The sequence below is a fragment of the Symphalangus syndactylus genome, chromosome 18 (assembly GCF_028878055.3).
Source record: "Symphalangus syndactylus isolate Jambi chromosome 18, NHGRI_mSymSyn1-v2.1_pri, whole genome shotgun sequence".
NCBI lineage: Eukaryota > Metazoa > Chordata > Mammalia > Primates > Hylobatidae > Symphalangus > Symphalangus syndactylus.
The window spans coordinates 75,872,431-75,900,136 of NC_072440.2; the positions used below are offsets into that span (position 1 = coordinate 75,872,431).

General features: G+C 38.2%; 2 protein-coding genes, 1 long non-coding RNA gene and 1 pseudogene across 12 annotated transcripts in view; 2 read left to right on the forward strand and 2 right to left on the reverse strand.

Moving 5' to 3' along the window:
* MRTFB (myocardin related transcription factor B) overlaps nt 1-27,706 on the reverse strand; it is a 194,947-nt gene that overhangs the window by 39,252 nt on the left and 127,989 nt on the right. For all 10 annotated transcript variants that reach the window (XM_055254370.2, XM_063623731.1, XM_055254361.2 and 7 more), the window contains 5 exons: nt 16,697-16,762; nt 14,596-14,651; nt 13,411-13,486; nt 9,481-9,642; nt 7,776-7,954 (listed from right to left, as the gene is read on the reverse strand). In XM_055254370.2, coding sequence (XP_055110345.1) covers nt 7,776-7,954; nt 9,481-9,642; nt 13,411-13,486; nt 14,596-14,651; nt 16,697-16,762 — 539 coding nt within the window. The remainder of the gene's footprint in view (nt 1-7,775; nt 7,955-9,480; nt 9,643-13,410; nt 13,487-14,595; nt 14,652-16,696; nt 16,763-27,706) is intronic.
* LOC129468603 (uncharacterized) overlaps nt 1-27,706 on the forward strand; it is a 50,097-nt gene that overhangs the window by 15,879 nt on the left and 6,512 nt on the right. Inside the window, exons 2-3 of the long non-coding RNA XR_008652721.2 lie at nt 5,377-5,440; nt 16,749-16,902. This is a non-coding gene — a long non-coding RNA (uncharacterized lncRNA). The remainder of the gene's footprint in view (nt 1-5,376; nt 5,441-16,748; nt 16,903-27,706) is intronic.
* On the forward strand, nt 22,535-22,578 carry LOC129468696 (uncharacterized; annotated as a pseudogene).
* On the reverse strand, nt 24,380-26,631 carry LOC129468602 (Golgi apparatus membrane protein TVP23 homolog B-like). Its single transcript, XM_055254375.2, is given in 2 exon segments — nt 24,380-26,273; nt 26,276-26,631. Coding segments are annotated over 2 exon segments (615 nt in total). The 5' UTR covers nt 26,562-26,631; the 3' UTR covers nt 24,380-25,944.

Here is a 27,706-nt window from a genome sequence, read left to right on the forward strand (position 1 = left end):
GTTGCCCAGGTTGGTCTTCAACTCCTGGCCTCAAGGGATCCTCCTGCTTTGACCTTCCAAACAGCTGGGATTACAGGGGTGAGTCACTATGCCTGGCCAAAACGTTTTGAGGAAAGATTTCTTTCCTCAAATTATTTTTTCTTTTGCTGCCTTGGTGTCATATCCAAGAAACCAATCCACTGTAATGAAGCTTTCCCCTACATTTTCTTTTAAGAGTTTTATAGTGTTAGTTATTATATTTAGATCTTTGTCTATGGAGTTAATTTTTGCCTATGATGCTAAAGCTCCAGCTTCATTCTTTTTTGCATGTGGATATCCAGTTTTCCCAGTACCATTTGTTGATGAGACTATCCTTTCCCCACTGGATGGTCTTGGCACCTTTGTTGAAGATCATTTGATCCCATATCTAATGGCTTATTTCTGGGCTCACTGTTCTATTTATCTTATGCCAATACCACTGTTTTAATTACTGTGTCTTTGTAGTAAGTTTTGAAATTAGGAAGCATGAGACCTCTAACTTTTTTAAAATTCAAGACTGTTTCGGTTTTTCAGGATTTCGTAAGATTTTTCTATTTCTGCAAAAATCAACATTAGGATTTTGATAGGAACTGTACTGAATCTGTAGATTGTTTGGGGTAGCAATGACATATTAACAATATTAAGTCTTCCATGAACACAGGATGTCTGTGTTTGACGCTCTGTAGTGCCTTGTTTTGATTCCATTCTCCTCTCCTTTTGCATTGTAGGAAAATAGCCTGTCGCACGGCCAAGAGTGTCTGATGCCATCTTGAAACAAAACTACCATGATGACTGGTGGTTGGCCCCTCCACAGCAAGGTGTTCTGCAGTAAGGTCTTTACACAATGCCTATGGCATAGATAACCCCTCATAAAGATGCTATTAAACTTCCCCAGTGGTCACATCCTGACAAGAGTCTGAAGATGTGACCAGCTGCACATGTTTTATCCTAAAAGCTTGCTATATAAAGAATATATTCGGGAGGCTGAGGTGGGCAGACTCTCTGAGCTCAGGAGTTCGAGACCAGCCTGGTCAATATGGCGAAACCCTGTCTCTACAAAATTAGCCTGGCATGCATGCATGAATGAATGAATGAATGAATGAATGCTTTCTGGATGGCAGGTGTGGACAGCCACCCAAGACATTGCTTCTGTTTTTAAGTTCCTACAAAATATTTCTCTCTGAGAAACTGGGTTTGTCAGCCTCTTTGGCCTCTGAGCTTCCTCAGCTTTTGGGGGTAGGTTTGCATATGCCTGTTCACAGATTCTACAGACTTTTTGTTTGTTCCCATAGGAATTACAAATAACATCTTAGAATTACGACATTCTATCTTACATTGATAACAACTTCAGTCACATAAAAAAATGCTACATCTTTACAGCTTCACCCCCTCTATGTTATTGACGTCATTCACAAACTACGTTGTTATATACTGTGTGGCCATTAACATAGATTTGTAATTTTTAATGAATGTGTATTTTAAATCCTGTAAGAAAAAAAGTAGAGTTACAAACCAAAATTATAATACTGTTTTTATATTTGTCCATGTATTATCATTTTCTTCTTTTTTTTTTTTGACGAGAATTCTGCTCTTGTTGCCCAGGCTGGAGTGCAATGGCGCGATCTTGGCTCACCACAATCTCCGCCTCCTGGATTCAAGCAATGCTCCTACCTCAGCCTCCCGAGTAGCTGGGATTACAGGCACGCGCCACCACGTCTGGCTAATTTTGTATTTTTAGTAGAGACAGGGTTTCTCCATGTTGGTCAGGCTGGTTTTGAACTGCCGACCTCAGGTGATCTGCTCGCTTTGGCCTCCCAAAGTGTGCTGGGATTACAGTTGTAAGCCACCGTGCCCGGCCAATTTTATATTTTCATATGGCTTTGAGTTACTCTCTGGCATCCTTTCACTTCAGATTGAAGGATTCTTTTTAGCATTTCTTGTAGGGCGATTCTAGTGGTAATAAACACCCTCTGCTTTTGTTTGTCTGGGAATGTTTTAATTTCTCCTTTATTTTTGAAAACAATTTTGCTGGATATACAATTTTCAGGTGACTATTTTCTTCTTTCATCATTGTAAACCTATCATCCCATTGCCTTCTGGTCTGTGAGGTTTCTACTGAGAAATCCACCGATAATCTTATTGAGGATTCCTTGTAGGTGACCAGTCACTTTTCTCTTGCTGCTTTTAAGATTCTGTCTGTCTTATTTGACTTTAGACAGTTGATTATAATGTGTGTTGCTGCGGGTGTCTTTGGAGTTTATTGAATTTCTTGTACAGGCATTGTGGTCAACAATGGGCTGCACATAAGATTATAATGGAGCTGCTCTATATAGGTGTAGTATTTTTAAAAACCATTTACAGTGTAAATGTAGTAAAAACCATTTACACTGTAAAGGTACACTGTAGTAGGTGTAGTAGGCCATACTATCTAGGTTTGTGTAAGTATACTCTATGATGTTTCACAACAACAAGACTGTCAAACAATGCTGATATAATTTGGCTCATGACCAAATCTCATGTCAAATTGTAATCCCCATGTGTTGAAGAGGGGCCTGGTGGGAATCAGGGGGGCAGACTTCCCCCTTTCTGTTCTCATGATAGTGAATGAGTTCTCATGAGATCTGGTTGTTTGAAAGTGTGTAGCACTTCCCCCTGTGCTCGCTCGCTCTCTCCTGCCGTCATGTGAAGACATGCTTGCTTCCCCTTCACCCTTCCACTGTGACTGTAAGTTTCCTGAGGCCTCCCCAGCCATGCCTCCTGTACAGCCCGTGGAACTCTGAGTCAATTAAACCTCTTTTCTTCATAAATTGCCTAGTCTCAGGTAGTTCTTTATAGCGGTGTGAGAACTGACTACAACAAATGCTTTGCTCAGAATGTATCCTTGTTGTTAAGCAAACCATGACTGTATTTGTATATCCATGTCTTTCCTCCTATTTGTGAAGTTTTGGGCCATTATTTCTTTAATTAATTTATTTGCCCCTTTCTCTCTTTCCTCCTTTTGGAACTCTCATAGTGAATACATTGATCTGCTTGATGGTGTCCTATAAGTCTCTTTGTCTCTGTTCACTTTTCTTCATTCTTTTTCCTTTTGTCTTTGGACTCAATTTCAAATCGCCTGTCTTCCCATTTGCAGATTATTTCTTCTGCTTGTTTGAGTCTGCTGTTCAAGCCCTCTAGTGAATTTTTCAATTCCGTTATATCTTCAATTACATAATTTGTTGGGGTTTAAAAAATAATTTCTACCACATTCTCAGTTTGTTCACATATAGTTTTCCTAATTTCCTTTAGTTTGTTGTCCACGTTTTCTTTTAGTTTTTGAGTATATTTAAGATAATTACTTTAAAGTCTTTGTCCAGTAGGACAGATATCTGTGTTTCTTCTAAGATAGTTCCTGGAGATTTATTTTGTTCCCTGAATGGTCATATTTTTCTTTTTTGTAGGGGGGTGTGTAGGGTCTCGCTCTGTTATCCAGGCTAGAGTATAGTGGTATGATCTTGGGTCACTGCAACCTCTGCTCCCTTGGCTCAGGTGATCCTCCCACCTCAGCCTCCCAAGCAGCTGGGACCACAGGTGTGCACTACCACTCCCAGCTATTTTTTTTTTTTTTTGTATTTTTAGTAGAGATGTGGTCTCACTATGATGCCCAGGCTGGTCTTGAACTTCTGAGCTCAAGCAATCCACCTGCCTTGGCCTCCCAAACTGCTGGGATTATAGGTCTGAGACACTGCATCCTGCCTTTTTTTTTTCAAATGGGATTTTGCTACGTTGCCCAGACTGGACTTGAACTGTTGGATTTAACTAATCCTCCTGCCTCAGCTTCCCAAGTAAGCTGGGATTATAGGTGTGTGCTATCATGCCTGCCTTCTTTGTATCTCTTGTTGAAAATTTGGCATGTGAAAAAACAGCTACCTCTCCCTATTTCTAGTGTTCTTATTTCTCCGCAGCCTCACCAGCATCTGTTGTTTCTTGACTTTTTAATAATTATTCTGACTGGCATGAGATGGTATCTCATTGTGGTTTTGATTTGCATTTCTTTAATGATCACTGATGTTCAAAGTGTCGCTATGTTGCTCAGGCTGGTCTTGAACTCCTGGGGTCAAGTGATCCTCTCACTTCGGCATCTCAAAGTGCTGGAATTATAGGCCTGAGCCACTGCCCCCTGCCCTCAGTCAGGCATAAAAAGAAAAAAAAACCTAAACAGGGAAATTAGGAAAATGTGTTTAAGCCAGGGGTGTCCAATCTTTTGGCTTCCCTGGGCCACACTGGAAGAAGAAGAATTGTCTTGGGCCACATATAAAATATATTAACGAAAGCTGGTGAGCTAAAAGAAAAAAAAATCACACAAAAAAACCTCATAATGTTTTAAGAAAGTTTACGAATTTGTGTTGGGCTGCATTCAAAGCTGTCCTGGGCTGCATGCAGCCTGTGGGCTGTAGGTAGGATAGCTTATTTTAAGCCATAGGATTAAACATGCAGCACAAAATGAGTAATAAATACATGACAAAATTTGGCTCAGGCAAACAAGAAAGAAAGTGAAATCTATGGCAGAGATTTCACTCAAAGTATGGTCTGTGGACCTCTGTGACCTGCCTGTGACCAGTTAGAAAGTCATATAGAAATTTGATGTTACCCCACCACTTGTACTTTGAAAGGATTAGTCCACATGCATCGAAAATTAAATGGGCCAGGTGCAGTGGCTCATGCCTGTAATCCCAGCACTTTGGGAGGGCGAGGCAGGCCAATCACCTGAGGTCAGAAGTTCAAGACAGCATGGCCAACATGGTGAAGCCCTGTCTCTACAAAAATACAAAAATTAGCTGGGCATGATGGCGGGTGCCTGTAATCCCAGCTACTTGGGAGGCTGAAGCAGGAGAATCGCTTGAACCCGGGAGGCAGAGGTTGTAGTAAGCTGAGATCACACGATTGCACTCCAGCCTGGGTGACAGAGTGAGACTCCCTCTCAAAAAAAAAAAAAAAAGAAAAAAAAAATCTAAAAAAACCAAGCTAGTCCTCCACTACAGCCAATTCAAGGACTGGCCAACAGCAATGGAATTTACCATCCAACTCTTACAATGAGTTATTTTCCAGATTAAAAACTAAGACTCTCAAAGAACCCCTGAAAGACAAGACATGTATGTTGCTCTTTTATTATCTTGCTTTACAAGCACATTTTAATAAATCGTGTCATAGCTCGTCTTTGTGGCAGTGGTATGATGGTAATTCTAAAGCAGGAAAAAACAGACTGCAGAGAGAGTCTCCAAGGATCTGTCATGCCTTAAATCAGTTAAGTAAGTACTTGCTGTGTGCTGGACCCCTGTGCTGAGTATGAGGTTACTAAGATAAATCCCTGCCCTCTAGGAACTTCATGTCTAAGGAGAAGCAATGTGTCAAGGTCCTTTCCCCTTGGGCTACGAATATGAAAGTAAGTATATTTAGGTAGATAAATATATTTTACATACATCAAGTGAGATGCCTGGACAAATTCTATAACCAAACACTGGATAATAGTGAAAATAAAGTACAAAATTTGCCAAAACAAAACTTATCACCTCTAGATGACATAAAAATCCCCAAGACTTTACCAGCATCATAAAGTTCGCCTCTGTAGTTAATTAAAAAAAGAAACCAAAATGAAGCACCTACAACGTATTAATAATCCTACTTAAGAATTATCTTTCTTTGACATCCGTATGGCATAGTTACCATGGACATGCTTCTTTAATTACATGAATAAAAGTATAATAAGAATCTTTGTCAGATTCCTTACTTATAAATACTAGAACACTTAATACAAGGGGGTTTCATGAAGGACACAATTTTAAGAGGTCTCAAGGCACATAGGACAGAAATGATTTAACAGGCAAAGCTACAGAGGAGCCAACCCTGACCCCAGGCTTTTTTTCTTGAATGTATACATAGGAACTGTTAACATCCTGTAAAGTGGGTCTTTTCCCATCGCCCTAGTTGACAGATAAAAAGCTGACCGTTAATGGTCTGCATGTAACAGGCAGAACTGTACTGCAGCAGCACTAAAGGTACTATGAAAACTAATGCTTAAATTCAGGAGTGACCCAAGGCTTAATGTGTGTTGCACTGGGAATAAACAGACCATATTTATTCTTCAAGAAACACTGTTATTGCTATTTTCCTTCAAGAAATTCTGGAATGTCAGCTCACTGTGTGGGAATGCCTCTGGTTAAAGTGTCTCAATTAAAAACTTAGCTGGAGACCACGTTTTAAGAGTACAGAATAAAACATAGTAGTACCAGCAATATAAGGAAGAGAATTATAATCTTTCATGCAGGGGAAATGGTGGTGAAGTTTAAACAATTGATGGCTGTTGTGACACAAATTCTGTATTACTAAAAGTTAAGGCCATGCTAATTGCTGTCTGACATCCTGACCTACTCAAAACAGTAGCAGAGAACAAACAACCCAAATGGGTAAGTGTAACCGTTTGTTAATGGTATCTACTCGCATACTTGACATTCTTTTTACTGAATTTTTAAAGTTCAAAACCAGGGTGCAGCAAATATGTGAGAACACAGTAGGGTTTAATCTCCCTTGCTCTCGCTTTCTGCCTGCTCAAACCTCAGACTGTGGGCTGGTCACTGACCCTCATACTTCTTCTAGGCCAGGGTCACCCCTACCCTGTGAACTTGGAGAGGACAATCTGAACTGTAGCCATCCACACTACCGCTGATGAGTCCAAGCTGTAGAGGCTCTACATTCACATGGAAGGAGAAGAGAAACAAGCTTCCACAACCATTGTGTCAGTCTGCATTCAAGGTGCTTAATTCAAGTCAGCATTTACTAAGCACCTTTTCTGTACCAGGCCCTGTACTAGATGCTCAAGATATACTTGCTCTCTCTCTCCCTCTTCCTCCCTCTCCAAAGTAGCTCTTATCTTCTAACAGTCAAGAGTCCCTCTCATAGGCTCACATTTTAGCTGCAGGCATAGAGACAACAAACAAATTAACATATTTCAGATCATGGTGATAAATGCAATGAAGAAAATAATGCTGAAAGACATAGCTCCTAACAAATCAATGGTCATGAATGAGAAGAAATGCTGTAAGAAAATGGGCACTTTTAATCCCCAAACTTCCATACTTCTGTGAACCCAGACTGCCTCTTGTATAAGGGTTAAAGCAGATAATTGCTAAATTCCTTTCCGACTCAAAAATTCTATGATGCCAGGCTTAACAAGAACATTTTCTGCTGACTTGATCACTCCCATTAAGTAGTTCAATAGTTTTGAATTTAAAATAACACTATTAAAATTTCAGTAGGGAAAAGCACTATAAGGAGAAAAAAATTATGTATAGCACAGGAATTATTATAAAGCCAAAGGAAACATGGACACCCATTAAAAGATACGACATGTAAATTTCCAATGCAATTACCAAAATATTTCTTACATTCCTTTGTATGTACTAGATTCTCAGTTCCCAATAAATCTGAAACATAATAGGTGCTCAATGTGTATTTGTTGAACAAACAAATTCAGTTCCATCAATGATCAAAACATTCAACTCTCCAAGATTTCAGGAAATGGTATTACCTACTTGTGATAAAGACATAGTGGCTAGAAATCTTTATTAACTTCCTGGAGGGCAGTTAAATGCCTGCTTTTTGCCTAATAAATCAATTTAAATTCAATTCAGAATCTTCTTCTGGGGAAAGTGTATTACCTTAACATATTAAAAAAACAAGGCATTTTCTTTCTTTAGGGGTCAAAACCAGAAAGATAATACCTGGGCTGGAGTGTTTGTGGTCACAGGAGATGGCGATTCACTAACTTTTGGCTCACTTGGGGACGCGGCTGACCCCTGTGACTCCTGACTTGCAGGCTGGTCTGGAGACAAAGCGTCACTGCTGTCTTCATCAAATGAGAAATCGCCCTGAGTGTGGGGATAGTCCTCCTTCCCAACGCCTAAAGAAAGAAATGATTTTTGACTTATGTTGGCTTTGGAATACCAAGCTTAATGTGAAGGAGGAAAACATTGTTTCCTATGAAAATTTATGAAGCTGCTTTAAAAAAAATTGAACAAAATGTACCTCCCAGTGCAAGAACACGCCACTAACCATGATGTATTCTTGAGTGAAAAAGAAAAATCAAACCTGCATTAGATTAAGACTTCGGGTTCAACCACCACTTACATGAAGTACAAGCGCCCGGAATCTTAACACCTGGGGATGCAAATGCAATCAGTAAAATCCAGAATGTGGGACATGCTAGAGAACAAAACAAGCCTGTTTCTCAACAAATAAGAAAAAAAAAAAGATCCACCCAATAGATTAAGATTTAACAGAAATATCAGGCAGAGGCAACGCGTGGACCTTGTTTGGATCCTGACAGGAAATCCAACTGTTAAAAAAACACATGACAGGCTGGGTGCGGCGGCTCACGCCTGTAATCCCAGCACTTTGGGAAGCTGAGGCAGGTGGATCATGAGGTCAGGAGATGGAGACCATCCTGGCTAACGCGGTGAAACTCCGTCTCTACTAAAAAAAACCAAAAAATTAGCCGGGCATGGTGGTGGGTGCCTGTAGTCCCAGCTACCTGGGAGGCTGAGGCAGGAGAATGGCGTGAACCCGGGAGGCAGAGCTTACAGTGAGCCGAGATCGCGCCACTGCACTCCAGCCTGGGAGACAGAGCCAGACTCCGTCTCAAAAACACAAAAACAAACACGTGACAAGGAGAAAAATGGGGCCATGACTGGGTGTTTGCTGATACGTTCCCACTTTAGGGAGCAACCCAGCTATACTGACATCTCACCTGATTTTTTCTTTGTTTCTGCTAAAGCTTATGCCAGAAACATAAAGAGAAACATCAGTAACTAAGTGTGGTAAGACCAGGATAAAATGGAGAGACACTACCATTCTGTATTCATCTGCTATTCACCTTGCTGAACTAACACTGAACATGCTATTTATATTTACTAGAAGTAGACAGAAATAAAATGAAAAGTTAGTAAAAATATTAAACAGAAACTAAGTTTAACTTAGAAAATTATTTCAATAATAATGCTACTTAGCAAGCAATTTGGAACAGTTAATATCCTATCTTAAAAACTATTGTAGTTTTCATCATCCCTGGGGACTTCCTATTTTGCACTGGTATGACTTTAAAGCTTAGGCAATTTGTAGTCAAGAATTCTAAGCAGTACAATCAAACATGATTCCATGCAGTCCTAAAGAGATGGACCCCAAAAGGTGAGATGAAATCAGAATGTAAGAGTTAAACCTCACACCTAACAAGGGAATCTGTTAATCAACGGCAGATGCTAGACTTACAATACATAATGAAATGATAGTAACACAAATCACTGTGTTAATTTCTAATTAACCCAGGAAACAATACTCACGATTGGTGCCAGCCTTTAAATTATATTTGTTTTATCTAAAATTTCCAAGTTTCTCTTTCTCCCCCCAAATAGTAAATTTTTAGAGTCTTGCCTATAATTGCTTCTTTAACACTGGAGTCCACAGGAAGGATGTTTTTCTCTACCAGCTCCATAGGACCAGGTCTTTGAGCAATCTTTTCATTCAGATCATCTGCTAGTCGAGCTCTTTTCAACTTCATCTGAGTAGCCTGCAGGGATGGCTCTGCAAATGTTTCTAAAAGAGGAAACACAGTTTTAACCATTACTCGAATTACTATTTCTATTCCATAATGTTATTTCAGGCCAACTAACTGAATTTAAACTGATTTAGACATATTTTTGTGTTCTCGACATATTTATGGAAAGACAAAATGACTGTTTAAGAATTCTCCAGTATGCATTTTGTATTTTTTAGTTCTGGATAGCTTTGTCTATGTAATTTGGATGCCCACAGACTCAAATTAACAGGACCTTAAACCAAAAGTGGGGTAATGCTATTGTTTGTTTATGGTGGAAGGGTCAAATTCACATTTATTAGGTATTGGGGATACAGAGGATGAGCAAGATGGATGTGGCCCATGGTTCAAGAAGTTGACAGTTCTGGATTTGGCTTCATTGGAAAGTCAATTCTTAGACGGGAGACACTGCCTCTTAGGGTTATAAGCTTCTCTGCAGAAGTCAATGGGAAGAGCTATCATTCATATTCTTGAATTGATCCCCTATGTCTCGGTCAGTCATCATAATTAAGAATTTGGGTTTATTTCTGAATACATATCCTTGTGTCTGTTAGGAACATTCAACTATAATATATAGTAATTAATGGTTGTATAGAGGTATCAACTCATCTACTTACAAATGCATAAAATTGGTACAACCAATGTAAAACTATAAATACCACAATTCATCCACCTGCTTTATTCTGTCATACTTGTGTTTCTGGTAACTCTTGTTAATGTTTTTTCCATTGTTCTAAAAAATGTTTAGAAATGATGAAAAATAATGATGTGGTGTCTACCCAAAATTCCCAGTTGAAAGTTGCTTGCCTCTTAAGTTATACAGTAGAAGGTCTTTTAATGAAACTCCCCATAAGTCGGCTTAGGATGAACTGATATTCTTTAGTCTGTAGGTATTAATAGAATATTCTTGTGAAGCCCAAGGCTCACTGAAAGCACATGGCTAGGAGGTTACTCTGCAGCACATCTGTGTAGCTTCTCTATCCACCAGCTGAGCTGTATGCTTGCCAAAAGTGAGCCTTGATTGTCCACAAAATGATTCATATCTGTTGTGACCGCTATTGTGAATACATAATTTAATTGTTACGAGAAAATGATAAAACTTCAAAAATAAAATGATTATTTCTTGGAAACTTATATGCTTTGGAAAGATTTGATAAAGGTGAGTCATTAAAAAAATCACTGTCAAATTCGTTTGGGTAATTAACAACTGTAAGAAATTTGAGAAAAAGGTTGCAACATCTAGGATTTTAAAGCTCTGATTGATGTGAACTCCACTCATTAAAGTCTTACCCAAAGAGAAGGCCCTAGCACAAGGTTGGAATATTGGTAAATAAATGTAGACATCTACAAGTTAAAATGTGTGTCCATCTCATTTTTATCATTTTCCCATACAACCAACTGTGGCCCTCATCTTCTGAGATAACACCTCTAACCATACAAGATGATAGTTGGGGAGAATCAGAACATAAGAATCACTCTCAGGTTGATATTTCAATGCTTCTGGTTAAGATCTAGGTAGGACAGACTTCTGTCTTTCTCCTCTTTTACATTACCACCACTGAAGTGATAGCAATATGTATAGAAAGAAAATATTCCCAAGTAAGTAAGTAAGTAGAGCCTGGAATTTTGGTATGTTTCTGTTCCTGGTCTTATTACCTCTATCTCCATGACTGAGGCTGAAGTTTAGCTGCTGAACTTCAGGAAGTAACTTAGACCCTTGCCTGCCAAATATCTAATCCAATAAAAATTGGGTTAATGTTAAAATATAGCTGGGAGTGGTGGTGGTTTTAAGATACTTCAAAAAATGAAATGACATTCTTTCTTATTTCAAAAATCCCAACTTGAGAACAGATGTCCTAAAACCATCACTTATGGTTCATTCATAAATACAGTTAGATTTTTAAATGGTGGGTAGTCTTAAAAAAAGATTTGAGAGTTAAATGTATTTTCCTTGATTTTAATTATATCAATAAAGCTTGTTACAGTTAGAAGGCAAATTGAAACAGATAGCATTGTTACTACAAAAATGTCCCTTATAGGTCAAGATGTTTTCAGGCAAAGCAGCAACCACTTACTTGGCTACTTACCAGTAAACTTGCTTCTTTGAAGATTCACTTATCCCTGACTGGTAGCTGCTCTACCCTACTACTGGAGTTCTGGAAAAGCCTTTTTAGTCCAGCGGACTTCTGAGAACACAACCCAAAGTAGAGAAAGGGACATACCTCTCACCTCCTGCCCCTGGAATGAGGAGGACAGCCATATAATCAAAGATTCTTTACAACAGAAGAGCCCCTACTTGGGGTCGTAGAGACCACCTTGATGCTTCGAAGTTCTCTACCACATCCTTAACACTGAGAGTTTTTTCTCTGTCATAGCAGTCTGTTTACTCCCCAAAGAGCTCTTCTCACAGTCTGTAATTCACTTGTTTTACTTGTTTATTAGCAAAAATAGACTGCCAGCTCCGTGAAGTCAGGCATCCATCTGTCTCACTCACTTGTTGGGTCTCTGGAGTCTAGCACACTGGCCAATGAAGGAACACCTCTAATAATGGTAGCCATATCACCTCTTGAACATTTCATTTCTGGACATGTCTGGCCTTTAAGATATTATTTCTTATGTTGAGTTATAATCTAATACTTGGTAATATCAACCTAACTTAATACTAACTCTAATCCTATCATTAGGCCCAGAGAACAAACCTCCCTTCTACCTGACAATTGTCTCTCAATGTCTGAGAAGTTTTCAGATTGTTTCTGTATCTTCTCAATACTTAACACACCCAAGACAACCATAAAATCAAGCTCCTAGTCTTAATAAATTCGTTGGAGAAGCAAAACAATGAAAGAAAATGTAACTTGGGAGTTGATGGTGGAGGTATAAGCTTTCGAGAATGCTTTGCCTTTAGAAAGAAAAACATCCTGGCCTGACCCACGTGTTAACCAAAGATGGAATGGAACTGTCCTTACCAGCCTTGTAAGTGATGAGGTTAGATGACTGAGATCATTTGGCGGAGGTGGGTGGGAGGTGCTAATGGTCAGCTCAAGGTGGCTTGTTGTGGGTAAGTGGCAATAAAGAGAAAACGCTGGGTGTGGAACTGTCCTTACCAGCCTGGTAAGTGATGAGGTTAGATGACTGAGATCATTTGGCGGAGGTAGGTGGGAGGTGCTAATGGTCAGCTCAAGGTGGCGTGTTGTGGGTAAGTGGCAATAAAGAGAAAACACTGGGTGTGGAACTGTCCTTACCAGCCTCGTAAGTGATGAGGTTAGATGACTGAGATCATTTGGTGGAGGTGGGTGGGAGGTGCTGATGGTCAGCTCAAGGTGGCTTGTTGTGGGTAAGTGGCAATAAAGAGAAAACGTTGGGTGTGGGCACTGTACAGGTAGACACAGACAAGGTCCAAGTAGTTGAAAATCTAGGGTTAGACTTGTGCTATTGTATTCTTTATGACTTAATAAGTGGATACATGTCCCTCACTGATAAAGAAATCCTCTGGACCCCAAATTTTTTAGTGGAACAGTATGGTGGAGGCATCTGTGGTATCAGCTGGTGTGGAAGTGTTAGTCCATTAATTGGTTATGTGAAGAATCAAACCTTCCCAGTGTATCTAACATAATGTTTTAGCTTTGGGTCTTCATGTTGCTCTCCAGTTTGGAGGAAGTAAGGCTGTGGGGTAAAAAGTTATTAAAATGGGAATAAACAGAAATGGTGGAATTCTCACTTCTTTTCTTGAAAAAATACAGCAAATTAAGAAGAAATAAATCCTTTACCTTCTAAAATGTGCATCCTGACAAGTTCAGAACGATCTGGTCGACTCCGAATCTTGTGTTTCAAAAAGTTTTCAGTCTTTAAAAAGAAAAAAAGTCTTACCATAAATTATTTATTATTTATTGTGGTTTTAAATGTTCTTTAAGGTACTCCATTTAAATAAACGATACTCTTATGGTCATGTGTTTGAGATGAAGAGTAGAAATTAGCACTTAGAAAAACTATTATCCAACACATGATTTAAACTGTAGCCTTCAAAATTGTATAGGAACTTGAAGAGTATGTTGGTATAAACTAAGCACTTTATAAACTTTTAAAACTTATGAACATCGAAAGGTCATGTTTTGAAGATAATTTTTTAAACATAATTTTTTAATAAACATAGGATTTAAATCACTTAAATATCTAAAATCAATAAAATCTATACTTCAGGTCCAGTAAAAATCCACCTAAATAACAAATTTCCTAAAAATCCTAATGTGTTTTCTTTGGTAAGTTCATATCCTTGGTCAGATTTTCTTAATTAGAAATGTATTCACCTCTTAAGGAAGAAAGCCTTAATATAGGTTTTATAAGACTGTAAGAGATCATTATTGCATTCTAGAAAAATTCTTAAGAAAATTTTGGAATATGTTTATTTTCATGTTGCATGATAGAAATTTTCCCCAAAACAAAAGGAATGAATATTCATAATGGCATTTTTAAAGAAAAATCTTAACAAAGCAGAGTTGAATGTAGCAATGTTTTCTGATTTAGCCATATTCCCCTACCATTGGTCAAATGTACAGGTAACAGAGACCCAGTAGGGAAATCATTAAGGATCTGATGTCAGCATACCCTTGGCTGTCTCTCTGCAGGGGTAACAAATGACAAAATTACCCCCTCTTATGCCTCTAAAAACTGTTGTTATGCTCTGAGAGCAAGAAAGCAGAGAAGTATGATTTGTCCTTTTTGTACAAAACTAGTTACCGGCTTTAAAAGAACAAAATTTGAATGTCATGTATTTTCTACAAACCTCCAGATCAAACTATCCCAGAGTAAATATTCTCTGTGCCATGTATCCTGAAAATACACTATTTTTTCTCTATTGACATATTTAGGAGTAACATTGCTACTTGTACACAGGTATTTTAGAACAGAGGAGAGAAGGAGAGAGAAGTAGAACATTTTAAAGTGAAATGTCTTACTCTGGCTCGTTCCAAGCTTTTTATCTGTTCATGGAATGCCGCTGGGCTCTTCAAAGCTGTGAGAAAAGAAATGGTTTCCACAGTATAAATAGAGTTCATACTTCAGTCCAATGTTACAGTATATCATGTTGATAATCCTATTATTAATAGATCACATCTACAGTTCCATTAATTTACTAGTTCCATTACAAGACCTGCAAAATTTGAAATCTTAAATGTTACAGGATAAAAATTATGTATTTCACAAATAAAGTAGACATTTAAAACACAATTGTATACAAAATGACAATGCAAATATCAGTTCAGACTAGTTCTGACTACTCATAGCAAATCTCCATTGCCGAGGGGACTGTCTGATGACTCCTTGATGAGTCTTTGCTCTTAATGGTCATATAAGCTACAGAAAAAGTCCGTATGTCCTTGAAAGTGATGTGACCTTGAACATCACACTGCACTTTGTGTCCAACAGATTTGAGGTATCATTTATTTAGAACCCATAATGGGCTCTGTGCTTAACCATGGCTATGTTGCTGTTGGTTCCTGCAATAACCTTGCAAGGTAGGTATAAGCCCTAGTACAGGTGAAAGGCTCAAAGAAGTTAAGTGAATTCTTGAGGCCATACAACCAGATGGTGGTCAAAGTGGTATTTAAATCTAGAATTTTGAATTTGAAGGGTTCATGCTCTTTCTACCATACCACAAAGCAACTCACTGTAAAGACACAGTGACTCCTTAATATGCTACCTGTGGTAAATATTCTGGAATCCTAGTGTGAGGGTAAGCAGTCCTTACCAAAACGTCACCTACAACTGTATTCTATCAATTATCTTAGCAAAATCTTGTCTGCGTATGTCCACCATTGCCTGGTAACACCCTGCACTTACAAGCATGGGCAGTCAGATGAGTAGATGGGATAGAGGACTGGGATTCCTTGGGCTGTCACCTGCAAGACTTGACCAATCAGCTCTTACAGCATTATTTTCAGCTCTGGCACATGAAGCACCACAAAGACTCCCAGGAGCCCAGTCCAATCAGGTTTGGCTGAGGACCAGCCCCGGAAAGCAGATTAGAGCTGGCCTAGCAATGGTGTCTTAAACATCATAATTTGATCCTCTTTGATTGATTAGTTCATAGTCCGGAATGTGGTGGTGGAGAAATCTGGCAGATTATCAAAGCACCTTTTGACTATCATAACGCTAGATTTAAAATATTTAGATTCTCAATTAATAGTAGTCCAGAAAAAAAAACGTTTTACTGGGAAAAATATCTACTAAAGAGAAAAATCATTCCATATCATAAACCAAGAAAGCAGTTTATCATGGCCATGATTCAGAAGACTGGAAAGCATACATTAATTTTGTAATTTCTTTCCAGTGTTTCGAAACTGAATAAGTTACCCCTTGGAAAGGTCAATTTTTACACAAAATCCAGATACACAATCCTAATGGCCTACACAAAACAGCCAATCCTCCCCACTAAAATATAAAACCACCTCCAAACTTGGAGACTAAAGGTAAAGAAACAACTAGAATAAACATTCTAAAATTAATCAACTCCCAAAAATTTCTGAAAGGAACAATCCGTAGGGATAGTAGGGAAATATCTGTACTTGAGACAAAAATATGAATTATAAATGGAATGTTTACCAGTCCTGTAACTGAGATACATTTACTGTATATAGATCATAGCATAGCATAAATATAATTAATTGGAATTAAGTCTAAGTAAAAGTTGTAAATTAATTTTCTGTTTTTTGGCAAGTATAACGAATTTCAAATCCGTTAGTATACTGATTACTTTAGTCATTTCAAAAGTAAAACAAATATTAAAGTTTAAAGAAAGAATGAATGTTAGCCTAATCACAGTGTAAAGGTATTCTCTGTGTAATATAAAATTCAAGTTCCTCTTTTAAACTGCATCTGGTTTTTAAAATGTATTCTAAATGATTCAGTTAGGTGCCTGATTTTTCCTTGGAAATTCATTTGGTAATTGTTTGTTGATTAAATGGATACAACTGAAAGCAGAGCAAGATGCAGGCTCTTCTTGGACACGCCCGTCATGTTCTGTCACGTTAGGGATGGCAGTGATGGTATAAATCTTACGTGGCATGATGCCCTGGTCCACTAGTTGTTCTCTCGTCCTCCTTTGTTGCAGCCTCAGCTGGAGCACTGTGAAAAGGAAATAATCACCATTGGAGTTTATCGGCAACTGTGGGATCCAATTTATGTGATTCCAGAGGAGACACAATTAAGCTTTATCAAGCATCTTCTATTTCACAATTAAAAAGAAGGATATTACCTGGCACCACGTAAGTTGTAAAAGGAAAATTATTTTGTAATTTCTGCCTGTTTAGTGAACACTAAAGTTTACACAGCATAAATTTTTTGTTTAGTTTATCCTATTTTGATGACCAAAGCTATGTATTTGTTGTTTAAAACATTCATAGTACTCAAAATAAAAATAGTTGGCTTATATATTAAGACTTGCTAATCTAATTTATAGAAATAAGAGACGTGAAATTCTTTGACACATCTCAGTTTTTTAAAAACAAATTAATGGCAAAAATTCATTTTAAGACTGACTATAAATAGCTTTAAGGAAGGCTGCTTGCGTAATAAAAATTAGACCTATGAGATATTCCTAATGACCCAAAGGGAAATTTCTAAATTAGGAATTTAAAGTATAGTAATCTTTGCACAAACATAATACCATATATCTCATTCTATAAGTTCTACGAAAGTCACAAATCAGTTGACACCTTATTATTTTAATAAAAGAGTAAATTATTAGAACTGGCAGAGAACAAGATATACATTATGAAATGCAGACATCCAGTTTGTCAAATTTAATAAAAAATTAATTTTTTTCTAGTTTTCTCAAGCAGATTCCTTTTATAAGCATCTACATATTTTTATCTGGAAAATGAGACTATTTCAAAATAAGGGGAATACAGGAGGTGACTCTGAAAAATATTTTTCTTGCTTTGCTTTACATTCAAACCAAGTTTCCACTGTGATTTTAAGTTGCCATTTTGATGTTTGTTTCAAACCATGGATGAAAACCAAGATTAGAATGATTAAGAGTCGGCTTAACGGTTGTCAATATGCTTAAAAAAATTACTTATGTGCCTTTCTTACTTAAATGGTGGGAAGAGAAGACAGAATTTTCTAGTGAGTGGTGATGGCTGGAACGAGAGGCTCAAATGCAGTGCACATGATGTCTCCTCCTTGCAATAAAACTTTGAAGCCTGCAGACGCAGGCACGTGGCCTCCATCCCTTGTTTTTCAGTTGGTGTTGTGCTGACCACAGAGCAGAGCACAGTCTTAGGTAAAGTTCAGAAAGAATCTAAGCTGTCACATGGCTTTTAAAAATATTTTATCATTGTTTGATATGAATGTCATCATCTATTAGATACAGAAATAAGTTTGGGTTTTTGTTTGGTTTGGGGCCATAGGATCACAAAACTTCATTGATAGCCTATTTAGAACTGAAGCAACTGACAAGATTCTGCTACACAAAGCAAAAGAAATAAAATTTAAAAAAGATATGCACATTCCTGACATTAAGATGTTCTGTGATACTTTGAATCAATTGTGCTCTAACAGAAAGATCTTTTCCCTAAGTTGATTGAGGGTAGTATGTTCCCACTGTACTTTACTAGGAACAAAATAACCAAGGAGCTGACCTGTGCATCTTACAGCACCCAAGGACCTGCGTACTTATTCTTCTAGGAATGCTAAAGTAAATGCTTGTATGCATTTAAGATAATCATATTCAAGAAGCAGAATCTCAAGAAAAAGACAACTGAGAGGAGAAGTTCAAAGGTTGATACTTCTGGAACATGGTGGTCCATGTCTGTTGGAGAATCTCTAGCAGGAAAATCTTTCCTTTCTCCCAAGGGAATCCTCAAAAGAGTAAAAAAAAGAGTAATGAAAACATCAACGGCCCCCTTTTTGGTTTAAAACAAAAACCAAACAATGAAAGCACACATTTGTGAGACAAATCTATCAGACACAATACGTTTTTTGGGTGAACGGCATCTTTGAATGATGCATACCTCTGCAACAACTTGATTTGCAAACCAACACTCTGATGACAACAGCTGGTTAGTCTTGGAAGCATCTCTTGATTGTACATTGGTCATTTCAGGTGCCTTCATTTACCAGGACAGCAGTCCTGTCAGCTGTATCATCTATGACCAGAAATCACACTTTCATGCTAATGTGGAAAGAAAGGTACCTGCTACCATGAGGGTAACACACAACATGGATGAGTGTCACTCTGATCTGTTTCTATTTCCAACACTTCTGACACCAGATTTGTGGGCTTTTCCCTCATACCAACCAATTCTCCAATTCTGGATGCCCAACTGGGTGTCCAATGATTCAACTCTGACACTAGGTACCTGGAGTTAGTGTCAGATCTTACAAGTTAATGGGCTCCATCCCAAGAGACTGCCCTCACTTCAGATGCCAACTGTTAGTCCAAGCCCACTCAGACTTTTGACCAATGAGTTATAAAGTTGGGAGGTTCCCATAATCCCCTCCCCAGGTTTGATAATTTGCTAGAACAGCTCATAGAACTCAGGAAGGCACTTTACCCATTATTAGTAGTTTATTATAAAGGATACAACTCAGGGCTAGCCAAATGGAAGAGACACATAGGGCATGGTATGGGAGAAGGGGCACAGAGCTCCCATGCCCTCTCTAGGTATACCACCTTTCCTCTGGCCATGCCTTGGTCTTTCTGGTGATCAGCCCCTATCTGGAAGCTACCTAAAGACCTTCAACTACCTGTCATCTCAGTAGCATACAAAAACCACTCTCATCACTCCAGAGAGTCCAAGGATCTTAGAAAGAAGCTCTTTATCAAGAACTGGGGACTAAGACCAAATGTATAACAAATGATGCTCCTATTACGCAGGACATTTAGGAGGACTTTAGGAGTTCTGTGCCAGGAACCCGAGACAAAGAACACATATACATTTCTAATTATATTCACAATATCGTAGACACCAACCACCAATTATTAAAATAAAACAACACACACAAACATTCGTGTTTTCTATCCCATTTTCTGTGTGGCCAAACAAGCAACCAAACAACCCTACTTATACTGCTTGAAGGTAGGAGAATAATTTCCCCAATTAACGCTCTCATCATTGCCTATATAACTTTCCCAAGAAGCAAGAACCTCCCACTACAAGTATTATTCAAAGCAGCTGTGGCCATCAGCCTCCCCCAGGCACATTCATTTATTTAGAGCATATCTGTTAGGTGTCTGGGTACTGCATGGGGTACAAATCCATGGGAAAGTGCAGCAGCAGTAGCTGTGAACGGAAGATCTTTTTAAAGCGACGTTAGGAAGAACACGAATGGAAGGGGAGGCAGAATTGCAAGTAACTAGCCATTTTGTTAAGTATGTTGATTACCCATTTTTTTTTTTTTTTTAGCTTTTATTTGCACCCATAGGTGGACACTACTGGACATACTATATTGAATATGAAGCACTATGCCCTAGCAAGAGATCAGGTACATTGCTACTTTGGGTTAGTATTAAAACACAATTATACTTTGGGAGGCCAAGACGAGACTGGCAGATCATTTGAGGTCAGGAGTTTGAGACTAGCCTGGCCAACATGGTGAAACCCATCTCTACTGAAAATACAAAAACTAGCCAGGCGAGGTGGCAGGTGCCTGTAATCCCAGCTGCTCAGGAGCCTGCAGCAGAAGAATCATTTGAACTCAGTGAGCCGAGATTGTGCCATTGCACTCAAGCCTGGGCAACAGTGCGAGACTCTGTCTCAAAACAAAAACACATGATTATAGTATTACTTGTTGATGTCAACTAAAACCAGTCATTCACAATTGACACAGGCTATTCTGAGAGCAACTACCACTTATAAAAAGTACCGATCATATAGGTATAGACTCATAATTTTGGAAGATATCAAACTTCCTTTCAGAACTTCTGTTCATCAAATTAGTAACAAAATTAATGTGTAAGTCACAGCAGACATCTGCACCTTAGACGGAGACCATCCAGGAAGAACACGGCTTGAATGATACAGACAGCTTAACTGTCATGCAACAAAGAAGTTAGGCAGAATGATACTGCTTATCTACGACTGAGGAAGGGGTAACGGACCCTGAAAACAGAGGACCAGACTCTTAATGATTCACGGTTGTGGGATCAGGAATGCTTTATCAAGTTTTCCCGGGACCTTCATGGATTAAGCCTGGAGACCTTCTTCCTCCCTTTTCAGCCTCCATGCTCACCCTCCATGTTTATATCTGCATGGAGGGAAAAAAGGCTTAGACCACTGAATGTCACTCAGCCTTGCACAGCTGCCTGACACACTGTGCTTGTGTTGACAAGATTTCGTATCTGTAGCTGCAACCAAAGACTAGACACTGGCCTGGTACTGCTTTCCTGCGGCAGAGGCAGTCTGGTAATGGCCTCGTGTCAAAACGGAAACCAAGAGCATTCTCTCCTGGTGCCTTGTTGAGTGGATGAACCGTACTACTGGGTTGACATCATAGCCTCCATCCTCTTAGTAAGTTGAGTAACATTCAGTATCTTCCATGGCCATCATGCAAGAAAAGGATACATGTACAAACTATAGAATCCTCAGGGGAATAAATAGTTCAAAACACTGAGTGTGTACATCCTTTCAGAACAAAGGACATAAGTAATAAAGATAAATAGACTTCATGTTACAATTGCTCACATTTGAACATTTTCAAAGAATATTATTTTTGAAAAAGGTAAAGGCTAAACAATCCAACACATGGTCCTAAGAAGTCCTGAAGTTTAGAATCATGGTTTAAAACAAGGTGTAAACCTGTTTCATTTTATCAAAAAAGGGGGACAGATATAAAAAAGCATATCTCATACAGGTAGCATTGTATTTTCTGTGCAAAACATTAACCCCAAGTTGAGAATTCTACAACAGCTGTATATTTCCAGATGACAAAACTCACAAGAGGCAGGCAAAGCACCCTCATGGATGGAGGGAGATGAGGGTATAAATCCATTTACTTACTGTATGTATCCCATCTTTCCTAACTAGCCTGGATCCCAGGCATTTTTATTAAAAAAATCTTTTCACACATGATAAGAGCCAAATATGTTCATTATACAAAATATGGAAATAGAAAACAGTAGGACAAAAAAACTAAAAAAGAAAATCACCGGTAATATCATCATCCAGAGAGACACAACTAGAGTTACCATGTATTTCCTCTGTCTTTAAGCATAAATTTTGATTCTCTGCTTCTACATACTCCGGTCACTCTGTAACTACAATGATAAATATTCTTATTATTTTAGTGGCTACATAAAATACTCTGTTAGGTAGATAGGGCATAGTTTACTAAATAGTCCCTGTTTATCACTTAGGTTGTTTCCAATTTTTTAACTATAAATAATGTTGTGGTGGATTTTTTGTGTATAAAGTTAATTCCTCATTTCAGTTATTCCCTTAATTTGAATTCTTAAAAGGAAGACTATTCCAATGTAATCTATACAAAGCATGATCATAAAGTAATGAGACTAATTTCCTCATGTATTAACCGTTGTCTTTTGCAATTGTAGTAGACATATGTGAACATGGATACAGATGGCTATTTCATTTAGAGAAAAAAATTTATTGAATTATGATCTTTTATCTCTTAGGGCTAACATTTACAGTTTCCTATTACACTTCAATAAGGAGAAAAGGGTGTATAATTTTGAAATTTTTACTTAATCCTTATTCCTTAACACAACAGATAAAAACAGTATTATGTCAATAGAGGTGTTTTGAATTTGCTCTTTTATGCAAGAAAAGTAAAAATTTGATTTTAATCCCAATTCCAAAAAAATGAAAGGCAGCTTATCCAATGATAAACTGAAAATGTCATTCCCAGCAATATGGTAGTTTAGATATAAAGTATCTTAAGTGTTATGGCTCTTTTAGAATTTGTCTAGCAGGTTTTCCATAAAAAAAAGTATCTTCTTTTAGTTCCTTTCCCTTGCTTCTTAAATGGTTTAGAGTGCTTTTAGAACAAAATTTTAAGATTCGTTTCCAATATAAAAAAACTGTAAGGCCAAACTCGGTGCTTCATGCCTGTAATCCCAGTGTTTTGGGAAGCTGAAGAGGGAGGATGGCTTGAGACCAGGAGTTTGAGAACAGCCTGGGCAACACAGTGAGACCCTGTCTCTACCAAAGAAAAAGAAAAATAAAAAATAAAAAAATTAGCTGGCATGGTAGCACCTGTAGTTCCAGCTACTTGGGAGGCTCTGAGGTAGGAGGATCACTTGAGCCCAGGAGTTCGAGGCTATACAATGAGCTATGATTGTACCACTGCACTCAAGCCTGGGCAATAGAGCAAGAACTCTGTCTCAAACAAACACACAAAACAAAACCTTTAAAATACAATGACTTCTTTCATGTGATACTTATAACCCTAATTCAAAAATTTCACATGCTTTTTGAACCAAGATATGTCTTTTCTCTTTTGTTTCCATAAGTAGAATGTTGAAATTTTTTTTTTTTTTTTTTTTCGAGACAGAGTCTTCCTCTGTCGCCCAGGCTGGAGTGCAGTGGTGTGATCTCAGCTCCCTGCAGACTCTACCTCCTGGGTTCAAGTGATTCCTGTGCCTCAGCTTCCTGAGTAGCTGGGATTACAAGTGTGTACCACCATGCCCAGCTAATTTGTTGTATTTTTAATACAGACGGGGTTTTGCTATGTTGACCAGGCTGGTCTCGAACTCCTGGCCTCAAGTGTTCCATTCGCGTTGTCCTCCCAAAGTGTGAAATGTTGTCTTAATATGATGTAATTAAAGTGCCTTTTCCCCCTAAAGGAAACAACACATTGTATGCAGCATATTAATAACAAAGAGCAGCTTAGTTTGAGTTGAGCAAGCTGAGGCAAAGCATGGCTCTGGCCCTGAGTTTTCAGTGGGACATCGAGGATTGTACGTTACCAAAACAAGGCAAAAATGACACTTTCTGGGAAGCATAATGGCAGGCAGCCATGGTCTTGGAAATTCTTCATGAACAGCTGGATTTGAGTTATGGGGTATGAAGGAGGGTGTGAAAGGGGAGAGGGGAGAGGTGATGAACAGCTATCTGTGAGTTAGAGAAAAGCTGCAATGTATATTACTTAATTACAGGACAACGGACAGAATAAACTTCAGGATCATGAGGAGTGAAAAAAAAAAAAAAAACCTGAGCAGTCAAGTGAGGATTAGATGAACCATCTCTGAAGATGGAAAACTAAAGAATACTCTAGAATTGACTATGTATTGACTCTGAAGTCAGTACTAGGTAATAAACAGATCCTAGTTTCAGTTGTTTATTTTTCAAACAGATGTCAGGGTAGTTAAGAGAATGAAGTGGTTGGACTTTGGCAAACATTTATTATGCATTGTTTAGTATTAAGTGAAGGCCTGATCCTGTAAAAACAAGACAGTTTAGAAAAGCCAGCTTCCTCATATTATCTTTTGAGCTTGGATACAGGAGGGATTAATTGGATTCCATTCAATACTTGTTTCAGTGTTTCATCAGATAGCAGTGTAGTGGCCAAATGTAGAATTGCACTTGTTTAATCAGGTAACGACTTGAAAACAATTATACTGAAAGGGCAAAAGACTGATGAACTACTTTTCCTTTCTCTTAAAAATAAGTGTTTAAAATGGTGGTGGCTATTACTAATTATTACCACTACTATTACATTAGATACTTGGTGAAAATAACCATAAGCCTTTAAAAATTTTAGTTCCATAAAGATTCACAAATTTATAGTTCTCTGCTGTGAATAGTTTATTTTGCAGTCAAAGGGGAGAAAGTCAAATCATGAAGGGTCTCCTTCTGAGCCTGGGACTCAAACAGAACACTGTGTACTGTTAGTATCTTGATTTAAGAATCCCTGTTTTATATTTTTCTTTTATTTGTTAAAATAAAGTATACATGAACATAAAAGAGATTTTAAAAAGAAAAGTGAAAGTTAATCCATCCTACTTCAGACCTTCAGTCCTTCTCCCCAGAGGTAACCACTGTTAGATTTCTATGGCTCGAGAAGATGTTTTGTGAATTGTCCACCAATGTTATATATAAAATATGCAAAGGAAGTATATGTGTCAGATAATACTATTTATATAGTTTGGTGACTTGCTTAAAGAATATCACGGAATCTAGCTTTCTTTTTTTTTTGCCTTGTAAACAGTAGAATTTTATACAAATATAAAGTTTTGCACTTTCAAAGCTATCACTCCAATAAGACACTTATTCAATTAAACAAATAATCTTAAAAACTATTTTAACAATGTACAAATATATTCACAACATAATCTGCTGATTAAGACTTCAACAAGGTTTATAATACCTACAACAGAATTTACAGATGCCTACGATAGTTTGTAGATTGGTTTAGTTTACAGTTACATAGATTGCTTTAAGAAATATCATTAATACAAATGCATAATTTACAATATCCCCATTATAGCAAGAAAAAATAGATTCAGAAAATAAAATGTCTTTTAGGCATTTATTATGCCAAGTATGTAAATGCTTATTCTCATTATGACATGAGAACAATGCTCTTTTAGTGGTAAAAGATCTATTAGCTCAAGGTCCACTGAAGAGCTTTCAGTCTAGCTATGCTTTCTGTAAAATAAATAGAACAGCAGCAATCTCTGGGTATTCCTTAAACTACGATGATTCCACCTATATTAACTGGGCCTTAAGTAGATGACTTCTTACAAATAAAAACAAAATTTTATAAAGTAGTTAATACCACTGGCCCTAATTGTTTTCACTTGCTTGCACACATCTAAGAAATTTCCCCACGAAGTACATATTAAAAACTAACAATTATTTCTAACTTATACAGAAGCCAAAGTGCTCACTCTTACCATGGAAGCAAAACTTTCTCCTGAAAACAATCTACAGAAATAATATGTAAACATACAGAGCTTTGAGACAGATTAAGAACATCCTATGTTCTATGGATCAAAATGCAAAGGTCTCCATTACCTATGTAAATGAACACTTTCATTAACTTGGGATATACTGATATTACATGGCTGTGTGCATACCTACGGAATGTGCATACCTACACCACAGAACAAATCTTGACAATGTTTCTAGTGCCAACATATACTTTCTCGCCCCAACTGCTGGAAAGGAAATAAAAACTTAATATGAAAACTATTTTTCCTTTTTATAAATAAAGTTTTTAAGTGGAAAAACAAAGCCAACACTCGTCGTTGCAACATGGACTAAGCTCTAAAAGGTTCAGTTCGGAGTCAAGACTTATCTCTTCAGTTGTTCCCCAATGTAACAAAGCACATAAGCTTTCTCTATTCAGGAAGTCTGATCATCTCCAGTGTTTTGTCTTAAAAATTGCTTTCCAAAATATAAAGTAGCCATGCTGGTTAAATTCTTTCTGCTGCCCACCTTACACCTGATGTAACCATACAGGTTGGCACCTTGTAGCACCACACCCATGATAACCACCGGCAACCACTTTACTCTGAAGGAGAAGAGTGCACTAAAGGCAAATATCACCCACAGCACTGGACAGGCAATAAGTCCCAACCAAATGATTCCTGATTCAGCCTCTGACACAGTTTTATTCTCTTGAGAGGACTCCTTTCTAGATTCAAACACCCAATGGCTCTTTCCATCTTCACAATGTGATTCCACCAACGTAGGCCAACCATTAGTCTACCTGTGACATTCTTCACTGCCCAAAAGTCACATGACAACAACAAGATAATTGTTACCATACAGGAAATAAAGCTGCTGCTGAGCAACTCACAAAGAAGATGGACGACGATTGCACTGACTCGAAAGAGTAAGTGGAAAAACGATGCTACTGGATGTCTGATTTTGACTTTTCTTGGTCTATTGGTCGTCTCCTCTTCCACATCAAACAGTGAAACATCTTTAGTGTCATCATTACTATCCTGCTGCAACATGGCGGCCCTACGCCAGCCTTACTTCCGGGAGCCACGTCAGCGTAGCAGCGTACGGGTCCGGGTCGGAACTCGGAATGTAGCTCTTTCTTTTTTTTTTTTTAGACGGAGTCTCGCTCTTTCACCCAGGCTGGAGTGCAGTGGCGCGATCTCGGCTCACTGCAGGCTCCGCCCCCCGGGGTTCACGCCATTCTCCTGCCTCAGCCTCCCGCGTAGCTGGGACTACAGGCGCCTGCCACCTCGCCTGGCTAATTTTTGTATTTTTAGTAGAGATGGGGTTTCACCTTGTTAGCCAGGATGGTCTCGATCTCCTGACCTCGTGATCCGCCCGCCTCGGCCTCCCAAAGTGCTGGGATTACAGGCGTGAGCCACCGCGCCCGGCCGAATCTAGCTCTTTCTTAAAGGCTGTATCTAACATATGGATGTATTTCATATACTTAAGCTACCAGATTTTTTGCTATTACAAATAATGCTATAATGAATATCCTCATTCATTTTGGGGGTATCCTTTGATGATATACCTATAAATTAAATTTCTAATAATGGAACACACCCTTAAAACTTTGATAGGGTCACTTTGCCTTCCAAATGGTTGTGCCAATCTGTAGTCCCGCTTACAAGGTAAGATAGTACCTTTTTATTTTTCCCCTTCCCCACAATGTATAACATTAAGTTTTAAGGTAAATTTAAATTCAGAAACAAAGATTACCTCCTCTCACCTAAGGGTACTAGTGATATCATGTCAAATAATATAAATAATAAGCAGTGAAGAACTGTAAGATATAAAAGAATTAGTGAGGATAATGGGGCTGGGTTTCTGACTCAATGGGGAAATATTTACCGTGGTTGTCAAAAGTTCAGGGTAAGCTTTCTCTTGAAACCAAACATTTATTTCTAAATTTCATAGAATTTTCTGATGTTCCAGGATAGAAACTTTGAGCACAGGACTTATTTTTTTCTTCAACTCCATCATGGCTGAGAGATGTAATGAATAGATTTCAGATACATTTAGAATAAAATCAACAGTGTATGGTAAGGGAGTAGATAGTGTGTTTGAAGGAGGAGGAGGTCACAAAGATGATCCTGGGTTTCAGGCTTAAGCACCTGGGTAGACCATTTACTGAGATAAGGAATGCATGCTGGCTATT